General features: G+C 40.3%; 2 protein-coding genes across 2 annotated transcripts in view; both read left to right on the plus strand.

The window, feature by feature from the left end:
* The window catches only part of LOC116437867 (T-cell activation Rho GTPase-activating protein-like), a 633,784-nt gene that overhangs the window by 383,596 nt on the left and 229,863 nt on the right, over positions 1 to 20,325 (plus strand). The gene's annotated exons all lie outside the window — the stretch shown is intronic.
* REEP5 (receptor accessory protein 5) lies at positions 39 to 19,028 on the plus strand. Its single transcript, XM_032096192.1, has 5 exons — positions 39 to 230; positions 337 to 430; positions 10,576 to 10,714; positions 14,812 to 14,980; positions 16,455 to 19,028. The coding sequence occupies exons 1-5, from the start codon at positions 113 to 115 to the stop codon at positions 16,502 to 16,504; spliced, it is 570 nt and encodes a 189-aa protein (XP_031952083.1). The 5' UTR covers positions 39 to 112; the 3' UTR covers positions 16,505 to 19,028.

A 20,325-nucleotide genomic window follows, 5' to 3' on the forward strand; every position in this document is an offset into this window, starting at 1 on the left:
GCCCCCGGGCGCGGCGCCACGGGGACGGGCGCTGGGGGCCGGGGCGGCGCCTGCGCTCGGCCGCGGGGAGCGCGGGGTTGCGGCGCGGCGCGGAGCGAGCGGCACCGGCACCATGACCGCGGCGATGCGACAGCGGTTCGACCGCTTCCTACACGAGAAGAACTGCATGACCGCCGTGCTCGAGCGGATCGAGAGCAAGACCGGCGTCAGCCGCACCTACATCGCCACTGGTGAGCCCCGGCTGCCGCTGCGCCGGCTCCCCCCGGGGGCCGCGCCCTGCCCGCGCCTCCTCGTCCCGCTCTCTCGGGCGCTGACGGCTCTCTCCTCTCTCCTCAGGCATCCTCGGGGTCGTGGCCGTGTACCTGGTGGTGGGATACGGCGCGTCCTTGCTCTGCAACATCATCGGCTTCGCCTACCCCGCCTACGTCTCGTGAGTGTCGCGCCTCTTGCTCCTCTCCATCGATGGTTCCGGGTGCCACTCGCCGACGTTGCTGCAAAATCATATTTCTTGCGCCGGTGCCGAGGCTGTCAGGGGTGGCATTCCGGGACCGTGCTCCCAAGCGTTGTTTTTGCCGCGCACCCCTTTCCTTTAGCAGGTACAGGTGCCAGGTGCCAAGTGAAGAACGAGGCTTCTCCCATATGGCGAGTGCTACGTCAGGAGTTACAGATGGGAGACGCTGGGTGGTTACCACACTTGACAGCCGGTTCCTGTAGCGGGTTATGCTTTGGGTTTGGGTTCCAGCTTTGTCATCTCCAGCGGGAAGCTGGATCTTACTGGCTGCTGGTAACGGGAGGGAGGATCGCTGCTTTGGGGGTGTTTGTTAAAGCTCGCGCTGATGGCTTGAGCGGGGGGCAGGAAGGCGCTGGTGCATCGTCAGCGTGTGCCTGATACAGGGTACTGGGTACTGTAACGGGCTGGAGACAGAGGTGCATTAAGGAGTGCTGTTTACTCCAAACCCGCCTCGCTGATGAGGGGAGGAAAGGAAAACACCGTAACTCCTCCCGAGTGTGAAAGACTTTTAAATACTTCCTTTTTCAAAGGAAGGTCTCCTTAGATATTCTTAAAAACAGAGCAACTGTTAACGTTTCATGTGCCTTTAGACCAAAATGCCTTTCCTGTTAGGCAGGACCACAGTCGAGTATGTTCCAAAAGACTGCAGAAACATACTAAATAAAAGCTTCTGTGTAACCTAATACATTCATAAAATGGAAGTCCTTCCCAACAGGACTGCTATATTGTTGAAACACAGTGCTTGCCTTTTATATAACTCTATTTAAATACAGTCAGAAGCTTAAAAAAATATGTTCTCTGTAATTGGCTCCTGGGCAATACAAAGTCGGTTCTTTTTTTTTTTTTTTTTTTTTTTTTTCAGAGATGTGAGAGATTGACTCAGTTTTAGACTCTTGAAACATCCTATGGTTATGATGCTTAAGACCAAGCAGCATTTTTTCTAAATGCTGTTCCTGGTGTTTGCTAATTTCAGAGATTATAAAACAGGACCTCTGAAGAAGCTTAGGTTTTGTTTCCTAAATGATAATCTTTAGTGAAAAGCTTAGCTTAAAAGTATTCTTTCATTAAAATCTGAAAAGGGAAATATCATCCAACAAACCTTTAAAACATTGAAATGGTTGTGTAGGAATTATGTGTATGTAATATTTTGTGTCTGACTTCGGTCACTTTTAAAGTAATGTAATTACTTTCTACAATCCTGTTTAAATTTTTAAATTTGTTTTTAAACTGGTTTGGGACTATATTTTAAACCTTCCATTATGCAATGATGGTGAATAAATTGATAATACAAACTCTTAGAACTGCAGTAGTAAGGCAGTAGCAAATCAAATATGAATAATAAGGTTTCATTACTAATTTTTTTCTTTCAAATCTGGATTTTTTAAAAAATCTTTTGGTAGAGTGTCTACCCTTTTTCATGTCAAAATGGGGTTTTAAATGTGTCTTAATATGAAAAGTTACCTCCCAGATGTTAGTACTGTGGTGTGTTTCAGGTTTTTTACTTTTTTTTTTTTAAATAATGGGAGCATTGTCCGTGCCTACAAGTTTTACTTAAACAAGAAAGCATGCTGAGCAATATGCACAATGCCAGTTCTGTTTTTCTTCCAGTTCACGATCAGGTAATGCTTTTCCTTTAGCTGCCTTTTTAATGCTGGATGACATTTATAGTAGAAAAGTATAATCTTAGGTGAAAATCTAATTTAAAACGCGTGCGGTGTGCTGCATGCCAGTGTCTTTCAGTGACAGCCTGCTGACAGCACAGGTGGGCTCGATCCCCTCCCAAGTCCAGATCTGGTATGTAGAGTTTTTCCACATTTTGCTCTGCCTGCTTTTGTTTTTGCTGCTCTGGATCATGTACTGTAGTCAGGGTGCTGAGTACCATCCCCCACACTTACAAAGCATAGAGACCCAAAGCATAAAGAACACTAGCCAGAGTGGTTTGTTTATTCCTTTCTGCTATTTGGTCTGTCCCCCTTGGAAAGGCAGATGAAGAGCTTGCTGTATGAACTGACAGTAGTGAATTTGCTTCCTAGCATTGAACAGAAAAGAGTTTTCAGCTGTTTTCATCAGCTGCACACACCCTCAAATGCCTTTTGCTCTAAAAGCTGTGGCTTCTGGAAGAGGTCAGGAGCTGTAAATGGAATGTATTGTGCAGGGTGTTAGTTTGATGTTTACACAGGTGTTTCAACAATGGACCCAAGCCTGAAATGTCTCAGAAAGGTACTGAAAGAGAAAAAGCAGATTACTTTTCCTCAGTTAACTTACTTTCTTCTTTTGTAAAGTAGGTCAGTGTATCATTTCTCCATTGTCGGTAACTGAATTACTTAAGTGAAAAACAAGCAGTGGTTTGGGTTGAAAGGAACCTTGAAGGTCATGTAGTTGCAGCCACTCTGCTGTGGCAGGGGACAAAGTAGTGGGTCAGGCTCGTCGTCAGCAGAAAAGGCACTCAGAGGGGTGAAGGAGTGGGACAGATGTCTGTGCTCTGCAAGGGACATCAACTCCTGTCCTTACAGTTGTCTAAAACGGCAAAGAGGCTGCCTCATGTGTGACCCTCAGGCATGTTCCAAATCTGTTTTAGTGGGATTTCAGTTCTGGGTTACTTTAATCGTGTTAATTACTGTTCATCTCTATGTTTCCTAAAGAAAATATATTGGAGTCATAGCAAACCCAGAGACCCTCAGCTCAGATTTAAATCTGTTCACACATGCAACCAGGACAGTTCTGTGCAGATATCTGCCTGTCAGGCCTTGTATAATTCTGCAGTTTGTTTTCTTTGGTCTCTGTCATTCCCTGTATTCACTGTCAGTGTGTGCAGTGCAGCAGGTGTGATTTCAGTGGAGAAATGCTGGAGGCTGTAGCTGCTAGACCAAGCAGGTGGTGTGAAGTGGTGCAGCTGCACTGCTGCCTACTTTCTCATCACTGTGGTGCAAACCAGTGCCAGGGGAGGGGGCACCTCCCTGGTTAATGCCTGATACAGCTTCAGGCAGGCACAGCTGTTTCCCTTCTCATTCTCCCTTGTTCACCTTCAGCTTTGCCTTGGGGAAATCTTTAGTGGTTTTATACATGGAGGAGTTTCTTCTTTGGCAATACAGAATCTTCCCATAAATCCAAGTCTGTGACATGTCACAGCACGGACCCACCTGAGTCTCTTAACATAGGCAAAATGAAGCAGTAGTTTTCTGGCTGTTTCCCAGTAAGTTGGACAATCTCTAGTCTTATTCCCTAGAATTCTGTAAAGTGCTATGTGATGAAAAAGAGTAAATAATTTTAAGTTGAAATGTAATGCTTGATTTACAGGCTTTTGTGGTTGCAGTAGACCAGCACTGAAAAGTTTGCCACAGATGACAGAAACAACTTTTTAAACTTCTAGCGAGCTTTAACTGCACAAGGCAGTAATCAGGCTAGAGATGGAAAAAGTGAGTGTTGGCAAGTATGTTAATACCATTGCCAGCATTTTCACTGCTTCTCTAAACTTTCCAGAGCTAGAGTGTTCAAATGTAGCTCCACCCATAGTTAGTGGTGGTTAACTGCCTCAAAAAAATTAGAGTGCGAGCAGGAAGGGAGCCTTTGATGACTAAGAAATGCGTGCAAAGGATTGGAAATTTCTTAAGTGCTGTCATGCTTGGTTTAAAAATTGCAAAGATGAAAATGGCTTTGGGCAGTAAAATGTCTGAACTTGTTACTAGTGTCTTCAAGGAGGAAAAGCAATATAGTACAATAATGCCTCTCTCTACTTTGGCTAATTTTATGCTGTTGCTTCAGTTCAGCTGTTTTTGCTATGTAAAGGTTGCTCGTGACACTTTACTAGCAGGAAACAATCTGGATTGATTGTAGAGAAGTATAAACACTCAATTCAAGTTCTAATTTGAGTATTGTCACGGTGTCTCGAATCTGTCTTGTATTTCCTTTTCCTCTTTCAGTGTACCTTTAAAACAGGAACACTGCTTTTCTTTGCTCACAGTTATTTAGAAAAGGTAAAATTGTTCCTGTATTTCTTGAGAACTAGGGCAGCAAATTTCCTTTCTCCTAAGACGTTTTAAGGCAAATGCTTACTTTTTTCCTTCATGAAAGATGATGCATGATGTGCTAAGGTTCAGAAGTAATGCTCTGCTGCTGTTTTATGAATACGATTTGAGAGAGCTGATGTATCTAACCAGATTCACAATGCCCAGTATAAACATAAGTAGAAAATGTTCAAATCTGTCTGCATGTGTGCTGTTTTCTCTCATTCCTGATAATCTTTTCATGGGGATTCAGACACTAAAAAGGGTATTTTGTTGTTTGTTTTTTTTAATATGTCCTGCCAAATTAGTTCCTCGAAGCATACTAACGTTTTGGTTTCTAGGTTTTAGTGTGCCGTGTTTAAAAGCCATCTTAGCAGTTGCTTGGATAAATTATGTGCTTTTCTTTCTAAAGAAAGCAAGTGTTTGGGTGCAGGGAGTCTAATACTATGATAGCAGTAAGAAACTTCTAATTTTACTTCTGCATTTTACATTTAGGTTAAAAATATAAAGGTGTTTGTTATACAAATGGGTCTAGTCTGAAGTGAGGCACTAAGGCATCTTAATCTCAGCAGAAACGCCAGCATATGTGTGGGACTGTGTTTTGGGGAAGCTGGTTTTGACCTGAGTCAGAACTGGGGAACTGACTTATTGGTTAGCCTTACAAATACTTGTTCCAGGAGAGAAGGGGCCAAGAATGAGCAGAGAGCAGTGAAATGAGAGGATTCCTGCTTTTTTTTCCATTTTGTTTCAGGATTTCAGCTTTGTGGTGAGTTAACATGTAGGCTGTAAGACTCCATGGGTGGGCAAAATGGCATGTGCTCCTTTTGCTGCCATTTTGCTCCACTTCCTTTTAAAACACACTCTTAGAACCCTTTGTACTACTGCCATGTAGCTTTTTGGTGTGTTCTAATAATATCTGTCTATGCATGGACAGATGACAGTGAAACCCTCCCTTGCTATCCTTCATGAGTTTTTCTGCTAGATACACAAAATTTTGAGAGAAGGGTACTGGTAGACTTAAATCATAGCAGTTGTGTAAGTGCAGTTGGCAGGAAAATCTTTTCTATATCTGCAAATGCATGATTCTGCTGTTGCAGTCAGTGAGGAGGAAGAAAGATGGAAAGCAGAAGGCTTTTAGCTGATGGATGGAAATGTAGAAGCCAAAATGATAAAGCAAATCCAAGTGCACAGGTACTTGTTTCACTGAAATGACGTGAGATGTCAGGGAGGCAGCCTGCCAGGGTGAGTCTGACATGAGGATGACAGGGAGGCACCAAGCTAAAGAAGTCTCTGGTGCAGTGGAGTGTTGATTCTATGTGGGTATCTGGATACATAGCTAGACGTAAGTTATTTTACTGTAAAGTAAAGAGTAGGGGCAGACCAGTAGGCATAAGCTCTATAGAAGTATAGGTAATTTCATGGGTTTTTAAGTTAAATGACAAAAAAAACCCCAAATTTACATTTGGATTAGGGTGTGACAAATATGCCTGCCTACTCACTTTGTGTAGCACTGACCAGAAAACTGAAGGAAGGATGCATGAAATGGTCCAGTCCTTCCCAGCTACAACAGGATCACTGGGTTTAAGGGTTCATCTTCTGCCTTAAACTTGTAACTTTATTTATACAAGAATCCTCAGGTACACCTGAGGGATTGCAGGGATAAGGGTGATCACTTCACATGAGACCACAGCAATAAAATTTGGCATTTCCTTATTTTTGGTTCCCACATCTGGACTCAGCTCAAAAAAACCCCCACCCCAAGCTTGTAACTTAGCTAGTGAGTACTATATGTGTGAATTTACTGTAACAAATGATTTGTTATGCCAGAGCTAATTGAGAAGCAACAGTCTCTTCTTGGAAAAGAGATGATTTTTTTTTTTTTTAAATGAGTCAGAAGCTCTACGTGAAGAACTCCACTTGGCAACTTACTAAAATTAGACCAGTATCTGTTACTATCAGTAACAGGATAAGTAACCACACTTGATCTAGGGTTCAGTTTGATTTTAGGATGAACAGGGTCAAAGTTGAGCCAGTGCTCTGATACTGTAGCTATACAGCAGATGGGAGCCCTGGGCTGCTACAGAATGTGACAGCCTCCACTCTTCCCCCTTGGCACAACCAGCTAGCAGGGCTACTGGGGAACAGATCTGGCTGAAAACGAAGTTTTTCTTGGCTCCCCATCCATCACAGTGCTGGCCCACAGTGGGTCATTTTCACTCTTGGACAGGCAGCTGTTTCTGAAATAACTGAGCTGTGATATTTACTATCCAGACTACTGTAGCTGCTCCTAGTGACTGCTTTTACCTTCAAGGTGCAGAACTACTGTAAGTGGTTGTTTGAGGCTCTCTTTGAAGTCCTCTACAGTTAGTATTTAAGCAGTATAAAAAATCCTTTGGGATATGTAATTACTACACTTAACTAACATGGAATTTAGTCAAATCGTGGAATTTTGTCAAATCAGACAAAACAGTATCATTTTTTAAAATCTGAAGCTATAGTCTTTGGATGGTCCTTCATGTGTTAGAAAATCTTAATATTATGTGTTAATGAGACTGACTTATTTGCTCTTGCAACACAGAAATAAGTTATAAGAAGGCAATCCTGAAGTAGGACGTAGTGTCAGTGTCTCTTGGTCTGCAACTTTTCATGTACTGATGGAGATTGCGTTTTGAATTTCAGCCTGCTTGATTGGTGACTTAACGTGGAGAAGAACGAGGTGTTCTTAGCTTGAAGCAGCTTCGATGTCTCTCCTAAGTTTAATTGTACAGGGCATTACACCAGGATAATACCTGTAGAATAACTTGGAAGACTTAAGTTTAATTAGAGTGTGATTCTCACGTTGAAAAGAGTGTAGTTAAAAATGGATAAAAAACCCCTCTGTGTTCAGGTATTCTATATAACTTACTGTGCTTGTTCTTTGACAAGTACTATTTTCTGTGACTTGCTATTGAAATAGTGTGTGAGTAGCAAGAGATTGAGGCAGGTTCCACCCTTTTATTTAACAGGGACATTTTATACTGGATTTCCCTGTCTCATCCGAGGGACGTACTCCCCATTCCAAAGCAGAATATTTATAAAATACTTGCCTTTCCTTGACTTCAGTTAAAGCTTTCATTCACTGATGGCCCTGCTGTATCCTGCTTTTCTCCCTCCCTCTCTCCCCAGCTGGGACTGGAGTTAGGGCCAGCAGGAGCAGTTTGAGCTGACATGGCTGTTGCCTGCTGGGTGTGGTAGAGGGCTGCCCCTGAACTTGCCCACTTAGATCAGACCACTGCAGAAGGAGGGGAGATGTGCTGTTCCCTACAGTGTGTAAGAGAACAACCACGTGTGGATTTAATGCTGCGTACATCAGCTAGCTAAATCAGACAGGGCTTTCACTACTTGTAGTGCTGCTGCTTGTGACTGTCTGACAATAAAAGTGTGTTTTTCATGTATCCCCCAAGGAACTAGAGCAGCAGATGGTGAACGTTCAAAGGGAGCACACCCATGGCACTGTATTTAGGAGCTCTCAAAGGCCATTTGTTTCTAGAGGAGAGAAGATAATAGAGCGTGGCCCATTAACACAGTGATATGCCATCTGCCCTTTGCCACAACATTGGAGATTCTAAGCTTTTTTTTCTTAATGAAAGTTGATTTTTGTAATTGCCGAGATGACTTTATAATGTTTATAAAAAATGAAACAATGATCCCTTAAATACATGTATGACTTCAGATTGGTGACTGGAAAACAGCAAGACTGCTGGCAGTTTCACTGCAAAGTTTTCTCACAAATACCAAGCTAGGATGCTTATTGCAGTAAAATAAGCCTTCCCCTCTATGCCTCTAATTGAGAAATTGTCAGCAGAACTAAAGAAATTCACATGGTGAGCCTCTACAGCAAGTTTTCCTTAACAGTGAGAACCTTTGCAATTGGTTCCTTTCTCTGCTCCATTTATCCACCACTCTAACATCCCTGCTAGTAAGGTATACTTTTTTCTTTCCCTCCAGGAGTGCAGTTTCACACATTGAAAATAGCTCTATAGCCTTCTTCCTTAACTCCTGTGGTGTTCAGGGGCTGTTTCTGTACAGCCCCCTCACCTGTTCTCACTAGAATTCTTCAGAGGTGTGGGCATAGGAAGGATGTGGTTTACAGTGGGAGCAGGAGCAGCTGGAGTTGTCACTGCCTTTGAACAGACTGCTTGGACTAGGACTGCCTGTGTTGTTAGGAGCAGCAAGAATTAGACCTGCTGTTGCCAGCCTGTGGAAAACCTGTTCTTCCAGTTGTGCTGGTGCATATGCCTTGGTAAGATCCCCCTATTGATGGGGTATGGCAAGGGCTGCTGCTTTTCCCACTGCAGGACATTGCTGGCCCGCCTCAAACTCCAGTAGAAATAATGCATGAATTAAGTATCAGATCCTTGTATTGCATATCAAAGTAATTCAATCCAGCAGCTGTGCCAGCTCCCTCTGCATGTGGTGGGTTTGCCAATGCTTTTGCTAAAACATATGGCATGTCACAGGAATTATTTCCCCCAACTCTCCCTGCTCCCCTGTGACTTACAGAACTAGGAAGTGACGGAATCCACAGCATTTCTCAATCCACAGTCCACGAAATGGACTTGCAGCCGACTCTCTGGTTTCTGTATTGTAAACCTCCCTAACTCTGCCTTTTCTGTGGAACTAACAGAAAACGTGGCACCTCTAGTACATCTCACACATGCTGCTTCAGAAACAATATAGCTGATATTAAAGGAGTAAGTGATAGAAGAATTCAAACTAAATTCGTTAAACTGAGTCTTACAGATTTTGATCTTGCAGCGTGAGTGGACAAATGCTTTCTAACACTCTTAAGCTGGAAATTATCAGGCTTAGATTTGCTAGCATTTTCTTTTTAAACTTCTTACAGTGTTAAACTGGAATTTTATGGCTCCAGAAACTCCACTCCACTACTTCTACTGAAAGACCACATGGAGCATCTTTTAATTTCTGATTTTTAGAACTGTGTAAACTTGAACTGCATTCGCACAGCAGATGGAGAACAAAAGCCCATTAAAAGCCCATTAATCATTATGCAGAAAGCCCAGTACTTTAGTAGAGGTTGTTTCACCTTGTTCTTAATAGTTTAGTCTACATTAGACTTTGCAAGTCCTGTAGGAATTAATTTATAGAGTAATACAGTGGGTGATGCAGATATGTGTTCTTCAGCATATGGATCTGGATCCTCTCTGCTTATGTAGACCAAGGGCTTCTAAGGACTTAGAGCAAATCTTATAGATAAATTTACCTTTTCAAAGAGGAATCTAGTGCATGTATATATGAGTGCAGTTAAAATGCTATTTATTGGGCATAACTATGTAAAAAACCTGGGGAATAGTACAGTCAGTCTTTTACCCCTGGTGGTGCTAGGAACCCCAAGCTGTGCAGTGCTGAATGAATTTCTGATCCACACATAGCACACTGTGCAGGCCTTGTCTGGAGGCAAGGTTACCCCATTTTGATAACTTAAGGTATTGTAGGATTTTTCATCCAAGACAACAACTCTGTTCATCATTCCTTTCTGATGGCCAGAGGAGGATGGTCACTGTTGGTTGTAGGCAAGGCCGGGCAGGTGCTGTGATCACTGGTATCCTGTGCCTCACAAGACTGGGCTCACTCAGATTATCTGTTTTGAGGATCAGTAATGCTCTGATGTACAGTAGCCTTCTTGTCAGGATTACCACAATGCCTCCAGAACTGGAACTATGGCCAAAGATTATCCCCTCCCTTTCTTGTCCCTCAAAATGTTTCGTGAACAAGGTCAGAATGCTCACTGGTTTTGTTTGGTTTTTTTTTTTCCTCCTTGTAATCACAGAGCTAGAAATAGCTTGAGTATCTTTTAGATTTGAAGTGTGATATGTAGGGAAAAACTTTGCTGTTCAAAGATCTTGACACACTGTCTGTATGATAAATATCAATTAGTTTTTGTGGAGCAAATCAATTATGAAGATTCACATATAACAACAAATCTGAGTCATAAAACCTTCATCATTACAGATGAGACTGATGCTGCTATTCTGCTCACTTGATTTGTTTTCCTTGCAGAATCAAGGCCATTGAAAGTCCCAACAAAGATGATGACACACAGTGGCTGACTTACTGGGTTGTGTATGGCATTTTCAGCATAGCTGAATTCTTCTCTGACATCTTTCTGTCCTGGTTCCCTTTCTACTACATGTTAAAGGTATGTTAGTTCATGTGACCCCTCTCCTAAAATGAGACCTTTGATATAACTGGTCTAATGTCTCCAAGAATGGGTAGATGGCAGCATTCCCTGGAATCATTCCAGGGTCACACCTGTTTTTTAGATGCAGGTTATGTGTAATTTAGTACTGTGGAAGTGATCTGTTTACAGCTGATGTTTTGTGAAGCAAGAGGGGAAGTTGGGATAGGTGGAAGGGAAAGGTCTGCTGTGTTTTAGGAAAAAAAAGACAGTGTAACTGTCCCATAAAAAAAACCCCAAAGAGTTCTTTCTCTTGGTGTTCAGGTAAATTTGGACAAATGACAGACATGGTAAACCCCACAGAGTGGCTCTATTTTTGCTTTAGTGCAAAAAGTGCATTAGTAAAAGTGGAGAGTAAAATCACAAAGGCTGTTGAAGGAGGTAATAACATCTGTGCTATTGGAGCAAAGAAGGAAATTGGAACACGAGAATAGTTTGAGTCCTACAGCTTTAATATTTAATTAAGCTCAGTTTCCTGAAAGGAGTTGGTGGGTATCAGAGGAGATGGTTGCTTATGTGCAGCTGTTAGCGTGATTTGAGTACCAGCAATGATTTGGTTGATATGCAGAAATTGACTGTGACAGTTGGTTTACACCTCTGCATTTTTCCTTTTCAGTCTTTAACAGGCTTCAACTGTGACTATTGTTTGGATACCTTGTAGTTCAGTAGAATTATGACTTCTATCCATAATCTGCAGTGGCATATACTCACAGTTCTGAACTCATACAGTGTATTTTCAGAGCTTCTTTTCTAAATTCTTAGTGGAAAAAGATGTGGCAATGGTTTCTTCATGCCACCACAGCTATCCTTCTGAAGAGCACACGATTGAAATTCAGGTTGACTTTGCAAATAAAGACCACAAATGGCTCTGATACTCTGGTTATCAGGAGTGCCACAGTTACACGTGGTGCTGGAATCAAGGGAAAGGCACTTTTCTCAGTTCTGCAAAAGCAAACACAAGGAGTTATGTCAATACACAGCTTTCTACAATGGCTGCAGAAGGCACACGGAAGTCAAGTGTTTGCCCTCAGTAGTGGTTGGTAGGAGAGGTTTACTTTTTTTGTACAAAGGCAGACAGGTGTTGGCTGAGAATCAGAAAGCGTTGCTGAATGGATGGAAGTTATTCCATAGGGGGAGAAGGAGGAATTAGGCAGCTGCCACACTTCATTCCATCCATGAACTAAAACCTCTTGTAGGGTAGTTATGATGTCTCCATATCTCTTTTAGGAAGTGGAAGCACAGATACATCATCCATGAAAATTTCGAGCTTGCTTTCATTTTCAAAACGTGCTAAATTCGCATATTCACATCTGTTCGATACAGCTTGCAGCTTCCACTCCAGACTGAGTTTTAGATGCTCAGTATTTTGAAACACCTTCGGTTGCATGGCTGAGACATTGGGCACAGCTGCCCCCAGAGTCCCCAAAGTCCAGAGTTTAGACTCTGTGACATTGAAGTTTTCAGCAGACTGGAAGATTTTACAGGTGGGAGAAAGGCATGTTGAAGAACTCCTTTAAAGATGTTAAAATGTTTGTATATACTTTCTGTTCTCCAGATGGCATTTCTTGGATTTTGTGGACCTTTTTTTTTTGGTAATGCCCATTTCTTATGTATCTGTTTGGGTTTTTTTTATCTGTGAAGCACAGGATGTGCAGGCAACTCATAATTTCATGTGCATATGATTTGTTTTTAAATACTTCTGTTCAAGATCTAAAAACTTCAGTGTCATCCAGGTACTGGAGAACAGTAGCCAGTGAAAGTAGCAGAGTTTATCATTCTATGAGTATTTTTGGTGGTCGGAATGAGAGAGGCTCCTTACTCCACTAATGGCTCTGCCTTGGAATTCTGTAATGCTATTTCTGAACAAAATTGGTGCTGCCAGGGCAAAAACAGCTTCTAGGAGCAGGTCCAAGCGAGTCACACTGAGCTCAGATGAATTCCACTCCCTCCTCTGGTCTGGAGGGTTGCAAAGAATATATTCTGGGTTTGGGCTTTTTTTTTTTCCAGTTAACTATTTAACCACTCTGAGCTTGCTGGTCCTTCTTACAACCCTCTTTATTTGCAATAGCCTATGCTGGTTCAGTTTCATGGGAGACAAGGGGAAAATAAACTAAGTTAGCAGCCTAACATTCTCAAGCTTTGAAAAGAATGAGAATCTCAGCTTTGGTACATGTCCAATAGAAAATGCATATGAACATCTGCTTCAGTACAATTCAAAAGTAATAGGTATTTGAGAACAAATCTGTAATTATCTTTTTCTTGACTAGACTGGGACAAAGCTGTCAAATCAAAATTACTGATTTTTTTCTTAGGCAGGGAAAGGGAAATTTCAATTTCTTTTCATTTCAGAGGAAGTTGGACTCACATCTGAGGGATTTTCTAAAACAAAGGAGAACTACCTTTTTTGTTTATTGGGAGAAGTTGAATAACTCTCAGTAACTGATGAGATATTCTTGAACATGAAATATAGGCAGTGTACTTTTCAGCTTTTAATGAAAGATAACAACATAAGATAGCACCATGTATTCTTTCTGTTATATTAAGTTCCAAATAATTGAAGCTTTTGAAAATTGATATTTATATTGATAAAGGCACTTTTTGCCTTTATTTTCTCTGACCGTACTTAATAATTCATTAGCTGCTACTTACTGGTGCCAGATTGTATTGCCTGTTGAATTATTTGTTTTAATTCATTGGAATGTTCCTAGTGGGCCAATCTCTATGGTGTACTCTTTACTTTAAAAAACATTTCTTTGTCTTCTGGTCAAACACTCCTTTAAGTCATTCTGTTTTTACACCATGATCAAATAGTTTAAAGAAGAAAGCTTAATGCTTACCCAAAAGGATGGTAAATTGCACTGCAGAGAAGACAAAGCCAAGATTTTACAGATGTGGAGAGCAGAACCTACGGAACATCCAGTCTCAGTATACCTTATTGGAAAGAACAGAGGGGACATATTCCAAAATATTTTGAAGGCTTGCTTGAAGAAGACTGTGTGTTTTGTTCCCATTCTACCCAGAAATGTGTGGAAATCCTCAAAAATGGAATACTGTCCAACATGAAGACAAAGCATGTTTTGACTGAGGCTGGGGTGGTTTTGTTTTGTGTTTCAGGAAAGGGTAGTCTGAGAAAAGCTGTTATGCCTTCATTTTCTGGAGAGGCTTTTGACATGGAATATAGTGTACAGAAAGAACTGTACAAATGCTGAGAAAATGTACTTCATTTTGTTGCAGTTTTCTCCTGTAAAATAATTTTATATATATTTTCATAGCTCAAGTGGATTTATTTATGGCACTCCCTTGAATGTTTCATCTTGTTCTGCATAGCTGTCTCTGTGTGCTGTATGGCAGTGAAACTGAAGCCAGATAAAATTGCTTCAGTGGTAAAGACAGGGATTTGTAGTACATGTAATAACTGTCTTTCCAGTCCCCTTTTGTACGATGCAGAAACATGACCCCACACTGTGGTCTTTGATTTTTCTAGAGAACAGATGGTGCTCTAAAAGCCATACCTAAACTGTAATCCAGAAGCATTACCCTTGTTTGTGCACTGTGCGTAGCTTGGGTTTGTCTCTCCTCCTTGTCACTTTACTTCTGGGGTGCACACAGCCCTGTTCTTTCCCCCACTGTGTTTCAGAGCCGGGAGGCAGAGAGGACAGGGATGTGTTTTGGCTGAATTGAAGTCATATAGAGACTTAGACTTTTAGTCAGGCCTGTGCCCTATGTTTTAGAAATATTGAGAGACAGATGTTTGCATAACCAGGTTTTATAGTTCTTCCTTAAAGAGAAAAAAAACCAACATGTAATCTTGATCCACCTAACACCAGGTTATATTTACTGCTGCAGCCCTCCTCCTTTATCCTTATACTATCCATGAAATTATTCCAGTATAAATATTCACTGTGTGTAGCTGTCCTGGTGTGTGCTCTCATTGAACCCTGACCACACAGGGGATGACTCACTGTTCTAAATGTGCTCAGTTCTGTGGCACTTAGGAAAGGCACCTTGTCTCCTACTCAGGATTCCTTCTACTGAGGCTGATGTTCTTGTTCTCACAGTGTGGCTTCCTGCTGTGGTGCATGGCTCCAAGCCCTTCCAACGGGGCAGAGTTTCTCTACCACCGGATTATACGTCCTTTCTTCCTGAAGCACGAGGCCCAGCTCGACAGCGTTGTGCAGGACCTGAAAGACAAGGCTGCAGAGACTGCAGACACCATAACTAAAGAGGGTAGGCAAAAGGGTGTTCACTGGTCACATTAAGTAGAGGGAATTTCACTGGGGAGCTCTTATTATTGCACTTCGTATTCACCACTCGGAGGAAACAAAAATAAATTGTAAGAAGACGATGTGAATTATAATGGAGAAGTTAAATTTGGGAAATGGGGATTGCAGTGAGTCGTGCTTCCTAGAATTGCACTTAGGCTAGAATGAGTGGAAGAAATTGTATCATTTGTGTGTCTTCCCACCGTAAACACCACTAAAAACATTTTCTCTAGAGGCAGGTCCAGACACTCCTTTCATAAATACAGTTACTGTTTCAGTGCATCCTCCTATCTCCCAAAATATTCCCTCAAATACTCCCTGCAAGTGTAGAGGGGTTCCCAGTTGTGCAATAAAGCAATTAACAGCAATAAACAGCAACATGGGAAGCACAGTTTTCCCATCTATATGTTTTTGTACTTTTCCTTCCTCTGGAGGTAAAAGGATTCCTCACTCTTAAAGGAACTACTTACGTTTTATTTTTGTGCATTATCACAGACTGTAGATTGCTTAAGGTTTTTCTTTTATTTCCTTGCATTCTATAGTGAACCCTTGCACTCTAAAATATCTGATGATGGCTTTATTAATAAGAGAAGGAAGTGTATTAAGTAGCTAAAATAAAGGTTTATTCAAGTTTCGTTTGAAAGGAATTTTATTGGTATGCTATTTCAAAGCATCTTAATTCTTCTTTCCACCAAACAGTGCACGCAGTCTCATTTCATCTTGCCAACTTCAGCAGTTCTCCTGTCTGCTTAAAAGATCTGCTTTTCTCAACTATTCTTGGAAATTTTGCTGCAAGACTCTTCCTGAGTCTTTATTGTTAGGCATGTATCTTAATTAATATCCTTCCATGTTGCATATGGGATTTTTCTGTCTTCATTTCATCACTTACTCTTTCTTTTTCCTATATTTATATATATAGAGATTTCTACCAAAAAAAAACACAACCAAAAAACTAACAAAACAAACAAACAACACCACCCCCCCCCAAAAAAAAAAAGCCAACAACAATAAAAACCCCAGGCATTATTTTTAAGAAACCATGCACACACATATACATGTACACAAATATTAGCATTACTACAAGCCTGTTTTATCATTATGGTATATTTCTTGCTGCAAACCTGAATGTCCTTAACACTATGAGCAGCCCTGCTTTAACAATACCATAGTTATATATATGTCAGTCTTTAATGTTTATTGTACTGTTTCTTGCTTGCTTTTTAAAATCTTTTCATGATCAATTTTACTGATGTATTTATGTCTATGTATATACAAAAGCTATGATTTTCTTCTGTGTTCTTTCTCTTGTGAGTAAAAGGAAAAATTTTTGTATGCTGCTCGAGAACACTGGACAACCCAGAGATAACCTCTGTTCCCGATAACAGAGATAACCCTTTGACTGTTGGCCTATGACTGAACTTGATTTTATTTTCCTGCAGCCAAGAAAGCAACAGTGAACTTGCTGGGTGAAGAAAAGAAGAGCACTTAAACTGGATAAGTTTCCCTACCACCTCTTTCGTGCAGCGTGAGGTTACTGGGGACTGTGGTGTAGGTTCAATAATATTGCCTTGGAAACATTTTGATATATTAAAGGAATGTGCTGTAAGTTTACTTACTACTTTGCTGTGACTGATAGAGAGTATGCATTTTTATTTAAAAGCAATGCAGTGGGCAGCATTTGAAGCTTAATGAAAATATTTTATTCATCTACATGCAGAAGTCTTTCAGTAATCTCTTTCTGCAGTAACATAAAAAAAAGTATATATCCCTCAGGCTCTGCACTTTAGTTGTCTCTTTGTCTATGAAATTACTCTTAATACTTTGATTGTGGTACATATGGTAGCACAAAGCTATTTTATAGGGAAAATTCCAAATGGATTTTGAATATACAGGGAATTATTGTGAGAGATGGCATAATGGATGTATTCCCCACCAGTAAAACTGTAAATTGTGAAATTACGTGTTCTAGGCACCTGAATATAGAGATTATTCACTGTTGCATGTTTTGTTGTAACACAGTATTTGGTTCAGTGTGTGTATTCTTAAATGGATAGATACTAAATATAGGAAAGAATAACTTCCTTGGAGTAATCAAGCTTATATTGGCCTGAAGTAATTTGCTAGAAATGGATGCATTAAATCACAAAAGATTAACACAACATGACTAAAGTATAACTTCTTCCCTATTCTTGCTAAAACAAGGTGTTATCCAAAATTGTTAATAGCGTGCTTTTCAAGATCACACTCAAAAGCACAAGCCACCTCTTGCTAAGGAGCGGTACCATTACAAGCACTTCTTCCTGAATTCCTTTAAAAGTATCAACTGCCTTGGATGTCAGTCCTCAGAACTACATCATTAAGGGGACAGACTACAGCTCTCATGAGGTTTTTTCTGCTCATAAAAATCTGCAGTCTCTTCTGACTATACTAAGAACAACTTTGTGTGAGCACTTAAACTTCCTGAGTGGAGATGCTCTTGTTGTTACTTGGTATATTCCTGACCAATCAGTAAGAGTGCAACCAAAGTTGCTAAGAGAAAAAAGGAATTTTTTACAATCAATGTAAAAGAATATGGTTTTTTTTTTAGATTTGCATCTGTACTCTTTGACACTGCAGTATTTTCAACAAAAATAATTACATGAATTAATTAAGCATGAATTACTGAAATCTTCCTGTTTTCGTCTCCATGCTGACATTTCTTTAAGCCTAGAGTAATGGTATGGCAGTTCTGAGCTCACAGAATGTGCAGAAAGGAAGCTTAAGCTTTTGATTGGGTAAAAAATTATTTCCAGCCCACAATCTTGAATCCCAAAGACTTAATCTTAAAATAAAGTTTTGAGGACTTCAGGGTTTCTGCAACAAATTGTTGTATAAAGATTCATTGTAAATTTTCAGATGTAAGAACTGCAAAAGAGTGAAGCACACAGTGCAACTCAGCAGGTTACTTTTAACCTGGAGAGATACATTTTATAGGAGGGGATGTAAAAGTGTCTTAAGAGAAAGCATTTCAAGCTTTAAGCTGGAAAACATAGCCCTTAGGGCTGGCAACTTGGATAGGGAAATACGAGACCTGCTGTATCTCGTGTTCTGTAGGACAGCATGCAGTTTGTCATTTGAAGAAAAAATACAAAATTTCACAGCTACTCATTCCATGACAACTTTTTGTTAGGAGAGGATATGTTGAAGAGGATAAAGTTTACAGCAAAGTTCTGGACTGTAAGCAAGTAAAAAGTTTGAAGTGAGTCACCATTTAATTGGTTTAATTTCTTGTCTTAACTTCTGTTGTAAACCCACTGGATTTCTTTGTAAGCCTTACTAAATCTTAGTCCTGTGTTTTAAACTCTATCAGCTGTATGTAAAGCACTCATGTGGCCACTGTAATTTAGTTTCACTTCTTGAGATTAGAAGTAATTAGATAAAAATAAATGAAGATTCTTAATAGACTATTTGATTTCAGTGCAAAGTACTACATAACTTACTTATCTAAAAGCTTATGGTAAATTTTAGACTTCACGAGCCTAATGATGTCTGTAGTAGAGACAGGATTTACTTTTCATTTCTTATGCTACTCAGCAGTTTTTCCACTGTTATTAATGGGGATAAAACATTCTAGGTAGATGTTAGATAAGTGTTAAAACAGTCCCTTGCATCTCTCTCAAAACTTGAAAGGCTTTAAATCAACTTCTTGTCTTTACAACTTGATATTACCAGCACATACAATCAGTGCTCTTTTGTCAGATTTCTATTTGAATTAGAACTACAGTCTGTTGTTAACAGAAGTTTGCCTTGGTTTTTTACCTTGTTGCAAGTAGAAATGACTGAATTTCTGCAGCAAGTTATCCTTTCCTGCAAGTAACTCCACTGGGCTGGCCCCACAGATCAGTGCTTTTCTTTGTTTCTTCACAACATTTATGTGCAAATGTTGGTACAGACATCTGCTCCATGTCTTTGCTGAAGCTGTAATGTGCTAAATAAAAATGGACACAAATAAAGAGATTCTTATGGGACTGGTATAATGCCTCAGTGTTTCTTAAGAACCTTATACCTCAACAGTGAAAACTTGGCTACTTTTGGAAGCTCTTTACAGGGTATTCACTTTTTTTGCCCCCCCCCCAGATTTCATTACTGTGGAACCAGTAGAAACCTCTCAAAGTCCAAAGGAAGTGCCTCTGCTTCATGACAATCTGAGGGTGCAGCCAGGAAGAGCATCAGGCCCTTAGAGAAGAGTTTGGAATGCATATCTCTTCCCAACGGTGAGCACCATGAGCATCTTTCTAGGCTTCATAGCCTGGCTTACCTGAGGAATCATCAAGATTTAGTGTTCTCTAGAAGCACTGAGGGGAAAAACTGCAGGGGTTTGGAAGTTTTTCCTCTCCCATGGGTTTCCTGGTGTTCCGTAAATGACCTCAACAAATAATGCTGAATAGTTATTGGCAGTGGTGTTACACTTACTTAAGACTTCTGTTGCCATGGTTTATAGGACATTTCATCTGCTTTATCTGGCTCCTTTCCAAACTCAGCAAAAAGGAAAATAAGTTCAAGAAAACACAATCTCCCCCACAATGATAACATCACCACTAGAGTTAAAATAATGAAAACTCTTCAAACCAGAGCAAGACAATTAACAAAGCATAGAAGTTCTTGTAAGTAGTGAAAGGTGTAACTAGTATTTGTTAGGTCAAACCCTCACTACTTTTAATTTGACAAATAAAAGAAAGTTTCTTGAGTTTGTACTTCAGTATTGCCAACTCTTTCTACATAATCTGAGAATCAGCTAAAATTATGACTAATTCCTTAGTCACCTTCCACCCCCACTTCAAATTCCATAAACAATAGTTTCCTTATGCAAAGGAGGAAGAATGGAGTTTTAAAAAACAAAACCACAAATCCTTGTAGGTCATGAGAGACTCTCAGTGTTTTCTGTAAAGGGCACCTGACAAATATGATGAGTATCAATCTTGTCTTCTAGAGAACTTCTATATCCAGCATGATGGAATGAAACAGTACTTGAGGAATGACAACCCAGGGCTACTAAGGAGGTCCTCAGTTGTACAACCACGTTGTCATAACTTCTTGAAAATTATGTTTCCTACTAGTACATAAACCATTAAGAGATTCTGGAGCAAAACAATCTTCAGATGACCACATGAACTCATGAACTTATCATGTAAATACAATTGAAGATGAACTTTGAATTTAGCAGACTTTGGAATGTGATGTAGTTGACACCTTTGCTGAGGCTACGGAATTCCACAAAACTTTTCGTTTTGTATTACTGCATCTTTGCAGGAGAAGAATACTTAAAGACTT

The sequence above is a fragment of the Corvus moneduloides genome, chromosome Z, assembly GCF_009650955.1.
Source record: "Corvus moneduloides isolate bCorMon1 chromosome Z, bCorMon1.pri, whole genome shotgun sequence".
Lineage (NCBI taxonomy): Eukaryota > Metazoa > Chordata > Aves > Passeriformes > Corvidae > Corvus > Corvus moneduloides.